At 43.7% G+C, this 16,321-nt stretch overlaps 2 protein-coding genes across 8 annotated transcripts in view; one reads left to right on the plus strand and one right to left on the minus strand.

Annotated features, from left to right (window-relative positions):
* Window positions 1-16,321, minus strand: part of PIG-V (phosphatidylinositol glycan anchor biosynthesis class V) — a 207,922-nt gene that overhangs the window by 110,549 nt on the left and 81,052 nt on the right. The window lies entirely within an intron of this gene.
* Window positions 1-16,321, plus strand: part of svp (COUP transcription factor 2) — a 102,358-nt gene that overhangs the window by 42,375 nt on the left and 43,662 nt on the right. For all 3 annotated transcript variants that reach the window (XM_046629025.2, XM_046629027.2, XM_046629028.2), the window contains exon 3: window positions 5,572-6,123. In XM_046629025.2, the coding sequence (XP_046484981.1) occupies window positions 5,572-6,123 (552 nt within the window). The remainder of the gene's footprint in view (window positions 1-5,571; window positions 6,124-16,321) is intronic.

Raw genomic sequence — 16,321 nt, forward strand, 5'->3', positions numbered from 1 at the left:
CGATATTGTATCGTTAATAATCAACGACACGTTATTGTTTCAAAATATTTCAACCGATCCGAGATTCGTAAGATAGAATTTAATAGAAAAAAAAATTAAGATCTTGCAAGAGATAATGCATGATGATTTTTTTGAAATTATTTGCTTTTATACTACATTTATTTATTGGCTGTATAAAATTTCGAGTTCCAACAGAGTGATATACCAAGTTCTCAACTTTAAACTTCTTAATAAAACACAAAATCGTCCAAACCGATACGATTCCTTATTGTTTTTTTTTTTTTTTTTTATCCTTTCTTTATTTCTTCGCGAATAATAATATATTGCTTCGAGGATATCGTCGCAATAAATCAATGCACCGTTTCATCACCGTTTTTCAATTATATTGCATGCAGTAAAAACTTGACAAAATGAGACAAGAAAAAAAAAAAGAAAAAATAAAACAAACCAACTCGTAAAATTTTTTAGCCAAATTCTAAATAGACGGAAGGCAGAAAGAGACAATTTATCTGCAATTATGCAAACGCAACAAGAATGAATTACCATCGCACCGTCATTTTCTCTCGCCAAAAGTTAATTGCCTCGGATTCTAACGCTGTACTGGCCTTAACACACGTGCTCACCGAATGTAGTACAAATAAAATAATTGATCGCGAAAGCGGTGATTAGATATCTGAATTCGGCCCGGGGCGAGGTAAATTAGTATGGAAAAGCGACGCGTGTCGAGATTTTATAACGATCCAAGCCTAATAGATAACCAGTTCATGCCTATATCTACGTACAAAACGGAATAACATTAGGTGCGAATCTGACTGGTAAAGTACCTACGTAAGTACGAGGCCAATTAAACGTTTCGTCCAAGTCGAGGAACCAGCGAGCCGAAGTGAAAGATTAACTCTCTTTCGTATATCTGTTGGTAATTTTTTAATTTTCTAATTTTTTTTCTCTTTTTTAATTTTTCTTTTTTTTTCTTGTTTCACGCGGAACTAACGAAAAAATGTCTATTCGCACCTTTCAACACGCTAAGCTTCTTCTTGCCTCGCGGAGTGTCAGGACCGTGAAGTAAGGAAACCGATATTCATCTTACAAATCTCTCTGTGTCCGGTGATTCTCTTTCTCTCTCAAACTCAGCTTGTACACGTATGCAAAACATCCCGCATCGGATAGCGTACATCTTTGCCTGTAAACAGTTATCGGTGATTTGCATAATCCAAACTACCGTCTTTGGACGTAATTTGAATGTACAGGAGGCGAGAATTTAACACCTTCACACGGGGATTCCGCAACCGAATTGATTAACCATCGGACTACGCGAAGATCAAAGAACCGAAGAGAAAGTAAATAAAGCATCTATGCTACGTTCTTCTATCGTTCTCTCTTTCTCTTCCGTAATGTACGACGCTTACTGTCGTGAATTGATTTAACATCCAAGATTTGTACAAATAAAATATGAAATTATGGGAGGGGGGGGGGGGGGGGGGGGATCCAGGGTGGTTTCTTCTATCCAGTGAGAACCTAGGAGTATAGTTACAACGAGGTTGTCTTAATCAGCGGAGCGATGAAAGAGAAAAGAAAGAATAGAAAAATTACAAGTTTGAAAAGCAAAAAGAGAAAAAAAAAAAAAAAACAAAAAAGGTAAGAGAAAATTAGCATTTTGAATATCGCGCTACGGGATCCCCTCAATCACGTGTGTGTCGTAATACGTTTATTATTGGACACGGAGACCGGCGTGGTATACACAGCCCCGTAACGATACGTGGTGGATGCGTATACGTAGGTTAGGACGTTGCAAGATTAATCGTTATTTTCAGTGTTTGTAATTATTTTGAGTGATGCGTGAGCGCGGTGATGCTGGGGGTCCTCGACGGCGAACTCGGCGTGCCGCGAGAGTCTCTTTATTGTGTAGGAGACGAGCATCTCTCTCCTACGTATATGCATGCGTCGCGGCCTCCGAAAGCGATAGCTAGGCATCTTTCGGCTTCTATACCCGACCATCAATCTATGTCCAGAGGACTCAGCCGCGGCCTCGTCTCACCTCCTCTTGCCTCGCCTCGCCTCCACCGTCACGTGTTACCTGTAGCATCCTCGGCGTCGTTTCCGAGCCCCATGTGGCCTCAGGAACGCCTAGCCGACTCCACGAGGGTCGCGAGTCCCTCCAATATCCCTAAATGACCCTGTTTCTCTCTCTCGATTACACGTTCGAGGCGGCGCTGTTCCTTACGGGACGACACTGCCGACACGTTTCGTTCAAAGATCTTCAGAGATGAAAAATCAAAACGTTGACGTCGAAATTGACGTCGCCGATCGGCAAACCCGTCAAGAATCGATTTTCAACCCGATTCAACGACATTCGTACGACGCATCCGTTGCGACTGCTCCGGTACGATGGATCGAACGATTGTGACACCGGATTCGAATACGCCGGGTTCGAAAACTCCCTGGAGATGACTATTGCGTCGATTCGGCGACATTTTGTCACTTGGGTTGTATACGAGGTACAAGTTCCAAGGCTGTTGATCGCCTACGTAACGGTGCCGGAAATCTGCATAAAGCGAATTTAAACTCCTGTTTCATCGGATAAAAAGACAAAACTACACGTCGTCGATGCCTCCTGTCGCAATTTGCAATTGGACCTTTATTTTCGTCCGAAGTATTACAACTCGTTTTTATAATCAGGAATGGGCTTGGGAATCGGATAACTAATGCCAAGCCTCGTTCCGATGTTACACGTAGCCCGCAATCACGTGCGCTGTTCAAGCGTGACGTTACCTAGTTAAGATCGTACAGATGCCGAGTGAAGTACCGTTCAAAAAGCGAACAGGCTTTGACGACAGTCTCCGAAAATGTTTGGAACGTTAACGATATCGGGATTGCGAAATCGGCCGGAAGTCGGAATGATCGACGTTAAAGCGTGATCAAGCTTTGTTAACCCGTCGGATATCCCGAACGGACAATAATATGAATATATTCCCGACTTATCGACGCGGCTCATAGAACAATAATAGTTGAGAAGGGGATTGTCTGAGTATCGCGGAGTGATCAATTCTCATTCTCCATAAATTGATGTGAATTGACGTCAGTCCGAAGCCCCGTCTCTTGGTCACACTGTATAACTGTAGTAAATCTAAGCCTGCGCACACATAAATGGCCTGCGGAGAGAAGTTTGAACACGTGAAAGAGAGACGCGGTCGTATGAGCTGGTAGTGGACGTGCATACGTTCACACTTACAAGCCTGATACCCGTACGAATGTATCGCGGATGGAGGCGTGTGTGGAGCGATGAGCCACGAGAGAAGACAAGTCCTCTTCCGCTGGTTCGTTCCTTCGTTCGTTCGTTAGCTCCGTGGCCTGGAGTCGGAGGACTGGAATCCAACGTTTCCCAGCGGGGTGCCTGGACTCGGCCTCTGTGCCGTCCCGGGCCCCGGCTTCGGGCCCGACGACCACCTCCTTGTCCATCCTGGCAGAAGGTAGATGAAGCGTCTATGCGGACCTGGCAGAGGCTCGTTTAATACCTCCGGAGAACTCCTTATGCATTGGTAGTCGGCTGGTGCGCGCACATTTGCATTTCACGTATAACGGTGGAGTGATTTTCTCATCCAGAGTAATGATCACCGGTTCGCGACAGATTTTTCGACCTGCCGAATGCGGCGAGATTTTTACTCCGGCAAAATGAACCGGCAGGCTTCGAAACTCTCGAGTCATTGTGTCTTGTCCGCTTTTTTACATCGCATCGATACAATTATTCCCCGTGTGCGATATCTAAGGTGTGATTGATAGAAGCAATGAAACGGGCTGCTGCATCGCTGTGTAAATATTCATCCGTGTTAAAACGTCAGGTATTACCACGGTTATTCCACCATGGAACCGCGCAATCTTCCCGGTATGTTGTACCACTGGCGCAACGTCATGGTCACGTATTTACAGCACCCATTAAAACAATCTAACGGGTTTGCACGTGTGTTGTACACATATTTCGCGATCACGAATACACCGTGCCGAGTTTCTCATCCCCACACCACATAGACCCTTTTAGCAACGAATGCTGAACAGTTGGCGACCGTTCTTGAAAGAAGTACTTTCAAATTGATGATCCATAAGCATTGTTAGTAATGGTTTATTTTCAAGAATTTAACCGTGTAAGGTTATTTATCAATTCAACCAAGATTAGGGATCAAGCATTTCATTTAAATAGCCCGAATTCAGGTCCTGCATCATGATGAGAAGTCCTTTAAAATATTAATAAAAGCGCAAAGTAAAAGTTTTCCAAGAAAGTCTTTCATCTTTTACTTCGTACCAAAGGAGATGTAGGAAATAAGGTGAACGTACATCGAAGTACCTAATCAACATACCATAACACTGCATTCTCGTATAGGATAGTTCAATACCACTGAAGGTATAACGGAACCTTATTGACGTCGAGGTATTATCCGTCTTCCGGTGAACCTCGACCAGTACCAACAGCAGCAGCCTGAACATCAGTATCATCATTATCATCATCATCATCATCATCATCGTTACGGGAGGCTTGAAAGTCGTTGATGCGTGTCATCGGCTCAGGAGTAAACGTATTACGGGGGATGGGTAAAATACACACGGTGACCGTAGTCATGTTTAACGGCGGCGGGGGGGAGGGGGGGGGGGGGGAGCAAAAAGTTGGGTGAATAGCAAAAGCGTTGTGGAATGCGGGAATACAGTTGTCAAGGGAAAGACGCTTCGCATCACTGACGTTTGGGATGTACGTCACTATCTTCGTACAATTTCGTCAGAAATGAGGCAGTGAAGAAAGACAAATGATTATCCAACTAGAATATGCAAATCGAAATCCACAGACCTATACTGTACACAAGTGCAGCAAATAGACGTGTGCACCGGGTATGTTGTACGCAAAACGAACACAGCTGTCTTTTGGCTACGAATTAACATAATTTATGCGGGTGCGCGCGAACCGAAGCAACATACATACCAGAAATACGAAAGGATTCCGCGTATGGTACAGTGGTACACCTCTTTCACATTCTTCTGTCGAATGGTTAACCTTTCAGTTTTTGTTCGCGGTTCACAGAGGCTTTCCCATATATATATATATAGTGTACCGTGTACACAACGTATCCTATTCGAGTATCGTAACACCTTGTGAGTAACAGATCTGAATATGGCCTACACTTGACGTACCTCACACTCTGATCGTCTGACGTTGATGAAAATTTCTGAGTATTTTTTCCCGGTTTCAGTGAGTGAAAATCTATTTAAAAAACCTGTGCAGTTTTTTCATCGCAGACCTGTGTCTATTGGAAGAGGATTGGATAGTTGATAGAGTCTGAAATGTATCCGCAGACGTGCACTGCTCGGTCATGAACGAAGCACAGGTCAAAGGTTCTGTAACTGGTACAATTCGTAAGAGCGAGTGTTTAGATCCATCGTTAAGGTACCTTGCCAATTGGCCGATCATTATCAAAGGTTGTACCGAAACCGAGTTTCAGATGTCCTGGGTTATATTAATAACGTTGTTACATCAATAACGAAAGTATTGCAGATCTTTTCTAAAACGGAATCCTCTGCTTTCTGTTTCAGCTGTCCAACGGGGACGCGTTCCAGCGTCGCAACCCTCGCTCTCGGGTATCCCGGGTCAATTTACCTTGACGAACGGCGACACAGTGGCTTGCGCTGGTCTGAACGGACACTCGTACCTCTCCTCGTACATAAGCCTCCTCCTCAGGGCCGAGCCTTACCCAACGTCGAGGTACGGCCAGTGTATGCAGCCGAACAACATCATGGGTATCGATAACATCTGCGAGTTGGCGGCTCGGCTCCTCTTCTCCGCGGTCGAGTGGGCCAGGAACATCCCCTTCTTCCCCGACCTCCAGGTCACGGACCAGGTCGCCCTCCTGAGGCTAGTTTGGAGCGAGTTGTTCGTCCTGAACGCTAGCCAGTGCTCGATGCCGCTCCACGTGGCACCGCTGCTGGCGGCCGCGGGTCTCCACGCTTCCCCCATGGCAGCGGACCGGGTAGTCGCCTTCATGGACCACATACGAATATTCCAAGAGCAAGTGGAGAAGCTGAAAGCCCTCCACGTCGACTCCGCGGAGTACAGCTGTCTCAAGGCCATCGTGCTCTTCACAACAGGTAAGGTTCTGGCCAGTGGGGCACCAAAGATCGCTTTCTACTTTGCTACGCTCTACGGCAACGAGGTGGTAACCACGCTCGTTATAAACGGACCCCAAGCAAACGAATCCCCTTGGCAGTCCTTGCAGCGCGGGTTCACTTTTAATCTGCAAAATTCACTACCCTGACACCGTCCTACCGATTGTTACATTAGCGGCAGGTCTCGAATGTGCTAGTTCGTATCGTTGTGGAGAGTGATGTGCAATTGAAAGAGCGCGAATAGGAGTCGCGGAAGTTAAACCACTTGGGCCTCAGAACCTTACTAACTCTTTGCTTTAATAAACGGGTACATCCATCATTACGAGAGCGTTCAAAATCGAAAACCGTTTCCCAACGTTTCGGGGCCGAAAATGAATCAACACCCAAGGACGTGATATTCATGGTAATTCGTTCCGTGTTTGAATTGTGTCTTAATATGTTTGTGCAGCAAGCACATCGTCTAACGTTAACACGCAATGCCTACTTGAGGTTTGTCCGAGGAGTAACGCAAATCATTGCCACTCTCAAGATGTCGTTTTTACCTTGAACAAGTACAAAGGCAAGAAAAACAAAACTGTGAAACTTTCAAATATACGAGTTCCGAATTATAAAATATGTAATAAGAAGACAGTCCCTACAGTTTTTAATGTCGACTTGTGTAAAAGTGTCGACTTACCGTAGAAAATATCATTCCCATCATTGAAATGGCGAGACGTTACGCGTTACTCTGAAAATTCAATTTAGGTAGGCAGGCATCGTGCATATTAGCCTGAAAAATATACCCGCTGCACAGATTGGTGGACGTAAATCTTGACCGTTAGATAAATGACTATGAAAAGTACGTCCTTGAGTGTTGATTTATATCCTTCGTCCAAATGATGTGTAATGGTTCGAATATCAAACATTTAAGATAGATGTGCCCCGGTACCCCAGTAACGAATCTTTCTCCATAACTCAGCTGATGAATGTGTTGTAGTTAAATTGATGAGAAGAAACACACAGCGTATACAAGTCCCGTCTGATGATTCTGACGAGAGATGTCAACGTAAATAATATTATACAATAAGTTGTAGTTTTGTTTCTCTTCGAAAACCACGCATAGATATAAACTTTTGTTCATGATTTAATTTGAGAAGGATTGATGGTCATTGTTATAGATATTTAAGTGATAATCACACCGCTTGGCTGAATAAACGACAAATTCAAATCAAAAATACATATTCTACATTTTCATCTTACAATTGTTAACACCCTAACCATCTGCATGCACGAACATCACGATGGCGAATAACATATTTTCCAAGAAATTCCTCATATGGTGTATATGCATTCTATGCACGTTGCGACATGAAACGTTAACGGGATCAGAATGAGTCAAGTTTAGCAAACGAGGAAAATATCGCAGATTCTGCGGTCACTGTGTCGTTATATTTTTCTGAGTTAAAACTTCCATTCCGTGGACTGATTGCAAAAACTCGAAGCAACGAGTGAAAGTTGAGGCTTTCTGGAACTCATATCACGTTATTGATCATCAATGATAAATGAATCGATAAAAATTTATCGCCAAAGGCACTAAATTTGCGTCAAGATTCCAAACTGATTATCGGCCTGGTGATAATTTATAGTCTTCAACTTTCTAGAAAAGAAGCTTTTGTCAAAAATTCCGAGAAGTAAAGTATCCTAGGCAAATCAAACCAGAGCGTCAATCATATACGAATCCAACAGTTCCAACCAAATCAGTATCAATTGAAAACGTCTAATTCGTTCATTCAAACGTAACTGACACCGATCACCGATGATTACGAACTAAAACGAATGCCATGAAGCCCGAAGCTGGATTGATACCAAAAACTGATACCCTGTTTTATGGCCATAATAAGACTTCCATACGTGAACCACTGGCTCGATCATCTCTATCGGACACTTCAATTTCACGAGTATTATACCGCCAGCGTACATGACAATTGAATGGAGCGAGAGATATACAATAACGCGGTTTAAATTCGCAAACGATGTTAATATGTGACGATACGTCCCGCTAATTTATCGGTACCCGAATTCGAATACTCGATGTCAATTTAAGAGGATTATCTCGGTTAACAGCGGTGGCATTGCTCGTTCGCGGACTTTTAGATCCACCAGCGAGAGAGCAGCACATAATTTGCTTAATGCGCGTACGTGTGTTTTCATGATTGCGCATATGTGTGTGTCTGTGTGTCTGTCTGCCTGTGCCGAGGTCAGGCATCTCTGAGTTATGCTTAATTAGATTGTTAATGGGGTGGTCTACCTACCTACCTACCTACCTACCTACCTACCTACCTACCTACCTACCTACCTACCAACCATACGTTGGGCAAGGCAAAGGGAATTGCATCGCATGCCACATAATCGTGGGAGTGTTTCTCATCTAGATACACACGTACCACACAACAGTCACCATAATACCCTCGCAGATGAGCGTATACACGTCTTTTATTCGAGTCTCCGTACTCCTTTACGTCTAACGGGTGACCGGAACAAAACACGCCGACGAAAAGAGAAGAAAAAAAAAAAAAAAAGACATTCTATACGGTCAGAAAATTCCCTTCTTCCGATACTGTCCTACTTTTCTTGTTGCCATCGATTCGTTCAAAAATTCAGAAAGTTACGATGTAGACAAACTGGAATAATATAACATCCGGTACGGTACAAAGTATTTTTGGAACAATCTCCTTCTGAAAAACATTTTTATAAAGGGATGAAAAATTTCGGAAATTTATTTATAACGATTGAAAACCGGAATCCAAATGTGAGCGCAATGTATCGAAGTCGACGAGTCACCGGATACATTTTCAGCCGTCGGAGAAAGCTGAACGGAGAGCTAAGCTAAGGACTGATCTGGCTAGCTAAAGATATTTTATAATGCACTATGCCCTCGTTCCACCATTTGACTCGTGCAATTAGATACCGTAATTTCAGGTACTTCGCGTCGTATATACATTCATAAATAAATCGCACATACTCATATATGCATGTAAACACACGTAAGAAATTACGGCGATAAACGCTCTCCTCCGAGCAAGAATTAGAAAGACGGTAATACGAAATCGGGTCGAGTTCCGATTCGATAAATCTTAAACATTTGTGCATTAACGTTGCTTGACATTTCTTCAATGCAATTTGACAAATAGACTCGGTTTGTTTTGGAATGAGAACAAGTTGGGAAACTGATTTTTTTGTCAGCTAGTTAATCTCTCCGATATTTGATCACCTTAGTAAATTATGAGCCAGGTTTGAAAAAATCAACGATGCAGGATCGATGGCAATTGCTATCGTAATACGGTACGACCACGGCACTAAACCCAGCGTACTGCACATGGATAAAAATGAATTTCAACCCAAGCAACGTACAGAAACCATGAAAGTATAACAAAACTGCGAAACATCGATAAAACCGATAATGTGGCAATTGCGCTACACTTGAAAAGTGGATTTTCGTGCTTCGTCGTAGTCTTCCTACGATTGCGAAAAAAAGTGTAAAAACAAAGACTAAGACGAACGAGCAGAACGACGAGGTGAAGAAGTCTAAAAAGTCAATCGCGTACGTAAAAACGCACACAGACAAACAGAGACAGACAGACAGACTTACGGAAGAGAGAAAAAAAAAACAAGGAATAAGGGTCAGAGGAAAAAGGAAGGTGGAGAGGAGACGTTGAATCTGGTGGACATTAGCATAATCCGAGGGCATCCATATACCACGGAAATAAATAGTCGAGGGTATCTGCGTCGCGTCGTTTTGCATAGGCACCACGAGGCGTATTCCGAGGTTAGGCCCTGGCCGTTACCCACCGCATCCAGCATCCAGAAGCATCAGGGACCACGACGTTGCTCGGTTCCGCGCCGTTGTGGGGTAGATGGGGCAGAAGATAGCCTCTGAATGTCGTTCGGCCCGGACACGGTTGTCATCAGAGGTAGAGGTAGAGGGAGTCCCTGCGCATTGTCTAACAGCCGGCGATCGCGCGACATCCACGAAACGCGCATTGTTCTATTCCTCCTCTATTCGTAGATGCTGGACAACGCGCCGCTGCAGCTCCAAGCGTTGCGACTAAAACCGTCCCCGCGATTCCGACACGTCAAACGACAGCCGCACCTCTCTCATCCTGATCCTCGTCTCCGACATCTCAAAACCTCACACGCATCGATCGTATCGTTCAGATTAGACGCAGCGTGGTTTGCTCCCTCATAGATCACCCCGCAGACCAGCCGCCGCGTCGTGGGATTGACGCTTCGGAACGATGGTACATAGACCGAATGCATAGGTACCCGCATGTCGATACCGGGTATCGATAATACTCGCGTGGAAAATCAAGACACCGTTCACGATGAACAGGCAAAAATTCACCACTTCGTATGTTCAGGCTGGATACCTGACGGTCGAATATTACCTCCGTATTCGCGGAGGTCTGATCGTAGTATGGATATGCATACGTATAAGTAATGAGACAATGGCTGATCCGAGCAATAGTAGATACCGTCTAGCAATCAGTTCAGCAAGTTGAAAACTTACCGAAAACAATTTCAATTAGCCGGCACGTGATTTGTCAGGTCGAAACAAATGGTCGGAGGAAAGTGTTCGTAAAGAATGTCAATGCAAATCAAAGACACTCGGAAGACTTCGAACCATTCATTGGTATAGAAGAATTAGACAATTGTTAACGATCGGAACACAACCAATTTACAATTCACATAAAAATTTATACAACCAGCCCTGTTGATACCAAGTATAAGAACCCAAACGTCCACCTGAAAGTACCAACAACGTGACACGGTCCTTCGATATCAAATCTCATGATCAGGCGTCATCTCATCTGTTCAAAAAACTTCTTAAACGTTCGACACACACCGAGTTCAGGCAATTCTTAAGAGTATACGCATTGTAAACAGATTTCGAATAGCTTTGTAAATATCTGTCAGCTGCATCTGTCCGTTGCACATTCGCATTGACAGTGTCAAATTTTTCAGGCCCAAAAATGCGCGAACGCACCATCTGCACTTTAAAACTGACAATAAAACGTAACAATATTCACACGTGAATACGGGGAACATATGAAAAGAAAATCAGTCTCATCCTCTCTTCGTATCTCCGAGAGAGCTAATCCAGAATCGGAATGATTGCTCCATTAGCTCGGCAGACGCCGGTGTCTACCGTAAAATATGACTTAGAGGAAGATGAAGAGGACAAAGGAACTGCGAACCACTGGTGCTTGCAGGTAACCACCATCGAGCCATGCTTGCTCTCCGGAGTGCGTACTGTCGGTATGTTTTATGAAATATTGCCACATCATTAATGTGGGTTGATCTTTTTTATTCGACTCTTATTCACCTCTTTCTCATCGCCGTCCCGTTGCACGCGTGCCCGATCTCGCTCTCTCCTTTGTCTTTTGGTTTTCGGTTGTTTTTTACTATTTTCTTTATCAATCTCTCTCTCTCTCTCTCTATCGTTTTCTTTATCCTCTCCTACACCCACCACCATCTATTTTCCTCGGCCACGATGACTAGACGTATTCGTAAGTCCGTCCTTTAACACTACGACGCACGCGGTACGCGTTTCTATTCAACAATCGTAGAGGACCGAGAGAGAGACCGACCGGCCCATAGAAGAGTCTGACGCTTCGTGCACACCCACACCTGTCAAGTTCCTTTCAGCCATCCACCGACTGTCGATAGTAATTATACGTAAATTTTATCCCGCGAATGTCACCCCCTCACCCCCCCTCGCGAAGCATAGAGTGCCTGTCTGTCGGCTCCGATATATAGGTACCGGTGCTCAAAAGCCACATTCGCTCGCGTCCACGTGATGAACTTACACTCGAATCACTTCTCAACATACGTGTGCCTCTCTGTCGAACTTTGGACAAAGTTGATTATACTGACTCGTTGAAAATCATGGTTGAATCGGATTAAGTTCGCGCTGAAAATTTCTAACTAACAGAACGAAACCAACAAAACCATTAGAAAACGCAAATCGTTCGAAATTTATTGCAACTTCTGGGGGTATTTGATTTAAGATCGTGGAATAAAAAACAAATAAAAAAAAAAAAAAAAAAAAACCTCCCACCGTCGAAATCACGTCGAAATATTATTATAAGCAAATCAGTGGTGAGGTATACGGTGTTCGAGAGTGGGTAAGGGAAAAATGGTTCTCTGAAATTCCCGACACTTTAACTGATTGGAAATTTCTTCGGAACTGACATTGAATAATGTCCTATACACCTCGATAGATCATGAATATTTTACGTACTAGTACGTAATGAAGAAACAATCACGCATAATTATTGAAGATTATATATAAGAAAACGAATAATCGCGGGTGAATGATACAACATTGTCATTTTATACAATACTTTTGACATTACCGTGAAAAGTCTGTCAACAGCGTGTTAAAGTTAGTTAGCCAATAATCCGACGTCAACGAAATTCAAACATTCAATCAGCCGATCGCCCGTGTAACGAATAGTCAAACAATCTGTTAATCTTTATTTCTGACCTTCTCGATTCTTCGTTCATTCTCTCGTCGATCGGAAAATAAGAGAGAAGAGGGATACGCGTGTAATGTATTCAGTTTTACGTACAATCGTTGTCAATTGACGCATAACTGCAGTTTTATCTACCCAACCATATATCTATTTTATAAGAAAACGGCTTCCTCTCTCAACTTACCCTTTCTTGCATTGAGCCTTGCCAGGGCTCCAGGCGTACGTTTTATTATACGGCAAGGAAAACAAGCAGACACTTAAGCCGGACAGATAGATAGACGAGGAGACGTCTGGATAGCAGTCGATGCGTACCGTCGTACATATAGTTGTCCAATTAAAGGTTAACTGAGAAGTGATATTTCCCTCTGAGATTGCAGAAGGACGAGGACGATTGTTGTTCGTTTATTTTTCATCGCTTTATCGTATTTCGACTCTCGACTTGCCACGTGGTGTGCAGGTTGCTTGAGGGTTTAAGTGAATCCACCACCGAATAATAAATGCGCGTGAAGTTGGGAGCTCTGAGTCCCGTCAATCGACCGGGAAGAAACGATCAGTGATTGACAAACGCCTCGGAGGATTTCAACGCCTGAACGTAGATACCGCGTGATCGGTTGATAGACGCTGATTACTCTCTGGCGCAACGTCCGACAACGGATCGGATCAAGCAACTGGACTTGATTTGACTTTTGCGAAAACCTTCGAACCCCGCTCGATCTTCCAATGCGCTGAGAGAAATTTTTAATTTAAAATAAAATTTAATGCTCGTGCAACGATAAATTGACGTTGAAGCCTTGCTTAGCTAAAAAAGTAGAGTAAACCTCGGAAACTGATTTTGCGTTGCAATTGCCAAAAAAGGATCGACGATAGCGCAAAATAGTAACGCGTACCTCGTTTTTCGTAATTCCAACAATATTCAAACAGTTTTCTTAACGATACCCGTTTTACTCAATTTTTCTAGTTACTCTAACAAATGAAATTTTTCTCAGTGTGCCAGTGCATTGTTCACTTTCGAAGGAATGTGAGTACTCGACGAAAAGACTTGAACCTTTCGTCGTAACATCATAGAACAGCGCGAATCAGGCGAGCACCGAGACTCGTTCGTTTCTGAATCCCAGTTGCGAGATCAAGTCGTGGTTTATCAGGTTGGAACGATCATGAATCGAGACCAGTTATCCACCACGTCATATCAACATTTATCGGTGGGTTATAAAACGTTGGCTGTAATTGTCATTGGCATTAGGTAAGGTACCAGATCACGTTCCCATTCCCATTTCCATTCCAATTTCCATTTCCATTTCCGTTCCTGGCCTATGCCCAAGCGTAGAAAGGCCTCACCAATGCACATGCATACCATCGCCGATATACTTGGGTTGCCGGTGTGACCATACGATACACGCGGTTAGCGCAGCGATAACTTAAAGCATTCGAGAACACCGTATATAAACGCGATGGGCGATTTTTGTTTCTCCCCCTCCTCTTTTTTTTTTTTTTTTTTCTTTACCACGGGCAAGAGGGCGATGTGGTGGGGGGAGGGGACAGACAACGAAACACAATGCAAATGCCGACGCCAATGTGCATCCCTACGAGGGTGGCTTCATGACACGGACTGTTATCTGTGAACCCGACTCCCGACCCCTGCCACCCTCTTCCGCCCCCTCCCACTTTCTCTCTCTCTCTCTCTCTCTCTCTCTCTCTCTCTCTCTCTCTCTTTCTCTCTTTCTCTCTTCGGCTCTTCTCGCTTTCCATTCGGCATTGTGTTGCGTTCTCAGCCAAGCCGGGTCGACCGGGTCGGCTCCCCAATTCTTGACACCGAACAACATGTCCACTATACACATACGTTCATCTAGATATCTCGTACTAAAACTTTGTTATTGTCGTATCGCGGCACAAAATTTTCCCAACCAACAAAATGAAGTGAAATTGTGGAGGTTGAAAGAGAATACCGGATGATCATCGTACGTTGACTTTGTCACACCTCACTCCGGGATAGTGAAAAGTCGAAATCGACTAATACCGAATTCCGCAAAAAAATTGTATCGATTCCGACCGATCGCGAAAACAAGAGTGATAAAATAATCATACGACACGTATGCAAATAGACGGGGCAAAAAAAAAAAAAAAAAAAACAAACTTTGTTCCGACCATTCGCGATAAACGCTGATGAGGTAAAGGGTAGGAAATTTTCGTCATTAAAAACGAGGTCAAGGTATATCATCTAATTTCTCGCCACGGTATCTCCGTTCCTGCACTCAGAGTATGGTACGAAATAATAACGCACATATTTATATATATATATACATATATATAAACATATACACACGTAAACAAGGGGGTCACAGGCAGACATTTACCTCGACATTTACCCTCGAGAAGCTGAAACATAAACGGGATTCTCCTCTCTCGGCATACCGACTAACTGCTACCACTTCGTACGTTCCGTTCCACTGCGTGACTAGCTCTTTAGAGAGAGCCAGGCGTTGAGGAAATTCAGCAACCTTCAGCAGGCCTATCTATCTGTATGCATATCCGTTATCGCCGTATCGCAGGGCAAGGGTTGCGAGGTATTAGAGTAAGCCGCGGTATTAACCCCTGAGTTTAATATAAACAGCGCCGTTTAGGGGTTGAGGTGGTGGGGGGGGGGGGGGGGACCACGTGACGGCCGGACAATGCCAGCCTTATCGACATCCTAGCGAGGGAGTCAACCCCCCCCCCCCCTCCCCTCCTCCACCCCCTCTCGCTCTTTTGCTTTTCGCAACCCCTTGGTGCGTATATCGTACACGAGTGTTATGTTATACGCGTAAATACCAACCGCCAAATAAACTCGTGTGTTCCGCCGTTGTTCTATCTCCGCTTTTGCTCCGTACCTTCCGTACGCACGCGAACAAGCGCGTTTTTGCAAGGTGGAGTAAAAAACTTGAAACAAAAATAAAGGAGGGGGGGGGGGGGGGGCGGAAAAAAAAAAAATTACAACGTCCCTGGTTTATCTCTGCGGCTGTTGAAAAACAAAAAAAAAAAAAACCACGTTTTGGTCCGCGTCGTACTTAAATACGAGGAACGAATTTTCAAGATTATTTTTATCAACCGCGTATAACAGTTCGCTGTATAAAAAGTACAGAGCCAAATTGACTCGGTTTAATTTTCTTTTGAAAGAAGAGTAAATTTTCTTGACGTGGCAAACGTTTGAAACAAAAAATTTCGTCGAAAAAAATTTTCGCCTTCCAACAGCAACTTTCATTTCACAATCGTTGTTTCAACTTTTGGTGTAAAGGATTTTCGTAAAAAATTATCAGCCCAACCGTAATCGGAAATTAATCAGCTACGCAGTATCGAGGTTTGAAACGTGTTTTTTTTTTTTTTTTCTACCACAACGTGGCAATCGCAAATAAGAAATCCGGTTTACGCATAGAAGCTGAAAAAAGTCAACCCTATTCATCACACTTGAATAGGAGAGAAATTTTTCTTTTTCTTCATCTTCTTAAATGTATGAAAAAACGCATTGCGCGTCATAGATAAATTTTCAAACCAGTGTGACGGTGTGCAGGTGAAGGAGTAGATAAATTGTGGACAGTGAAATTGAGAAATCAACCGGGTGGCGGGCGAGAAAGAGGAGGACAAAAAAGTGGGAGAAATATAGAGAAAAAAAAAAAAATGGAACATCAGTCACG

Source organism: Neodiprion pinetum, chromosome 5, assembly GCF_021155775.2.
Source record: "Neodiprion pinetum isolate iyNeoPine1 chromosome 5, iyNeoPine1.2, whole genome shotgun sequence".
Lineage (NCBI taxonomy): Eukaryota > Metazoa > Arthropoda > Insecta > Hymenoptera > Diprionidae > Neodiprion > Neodiprion pinetum.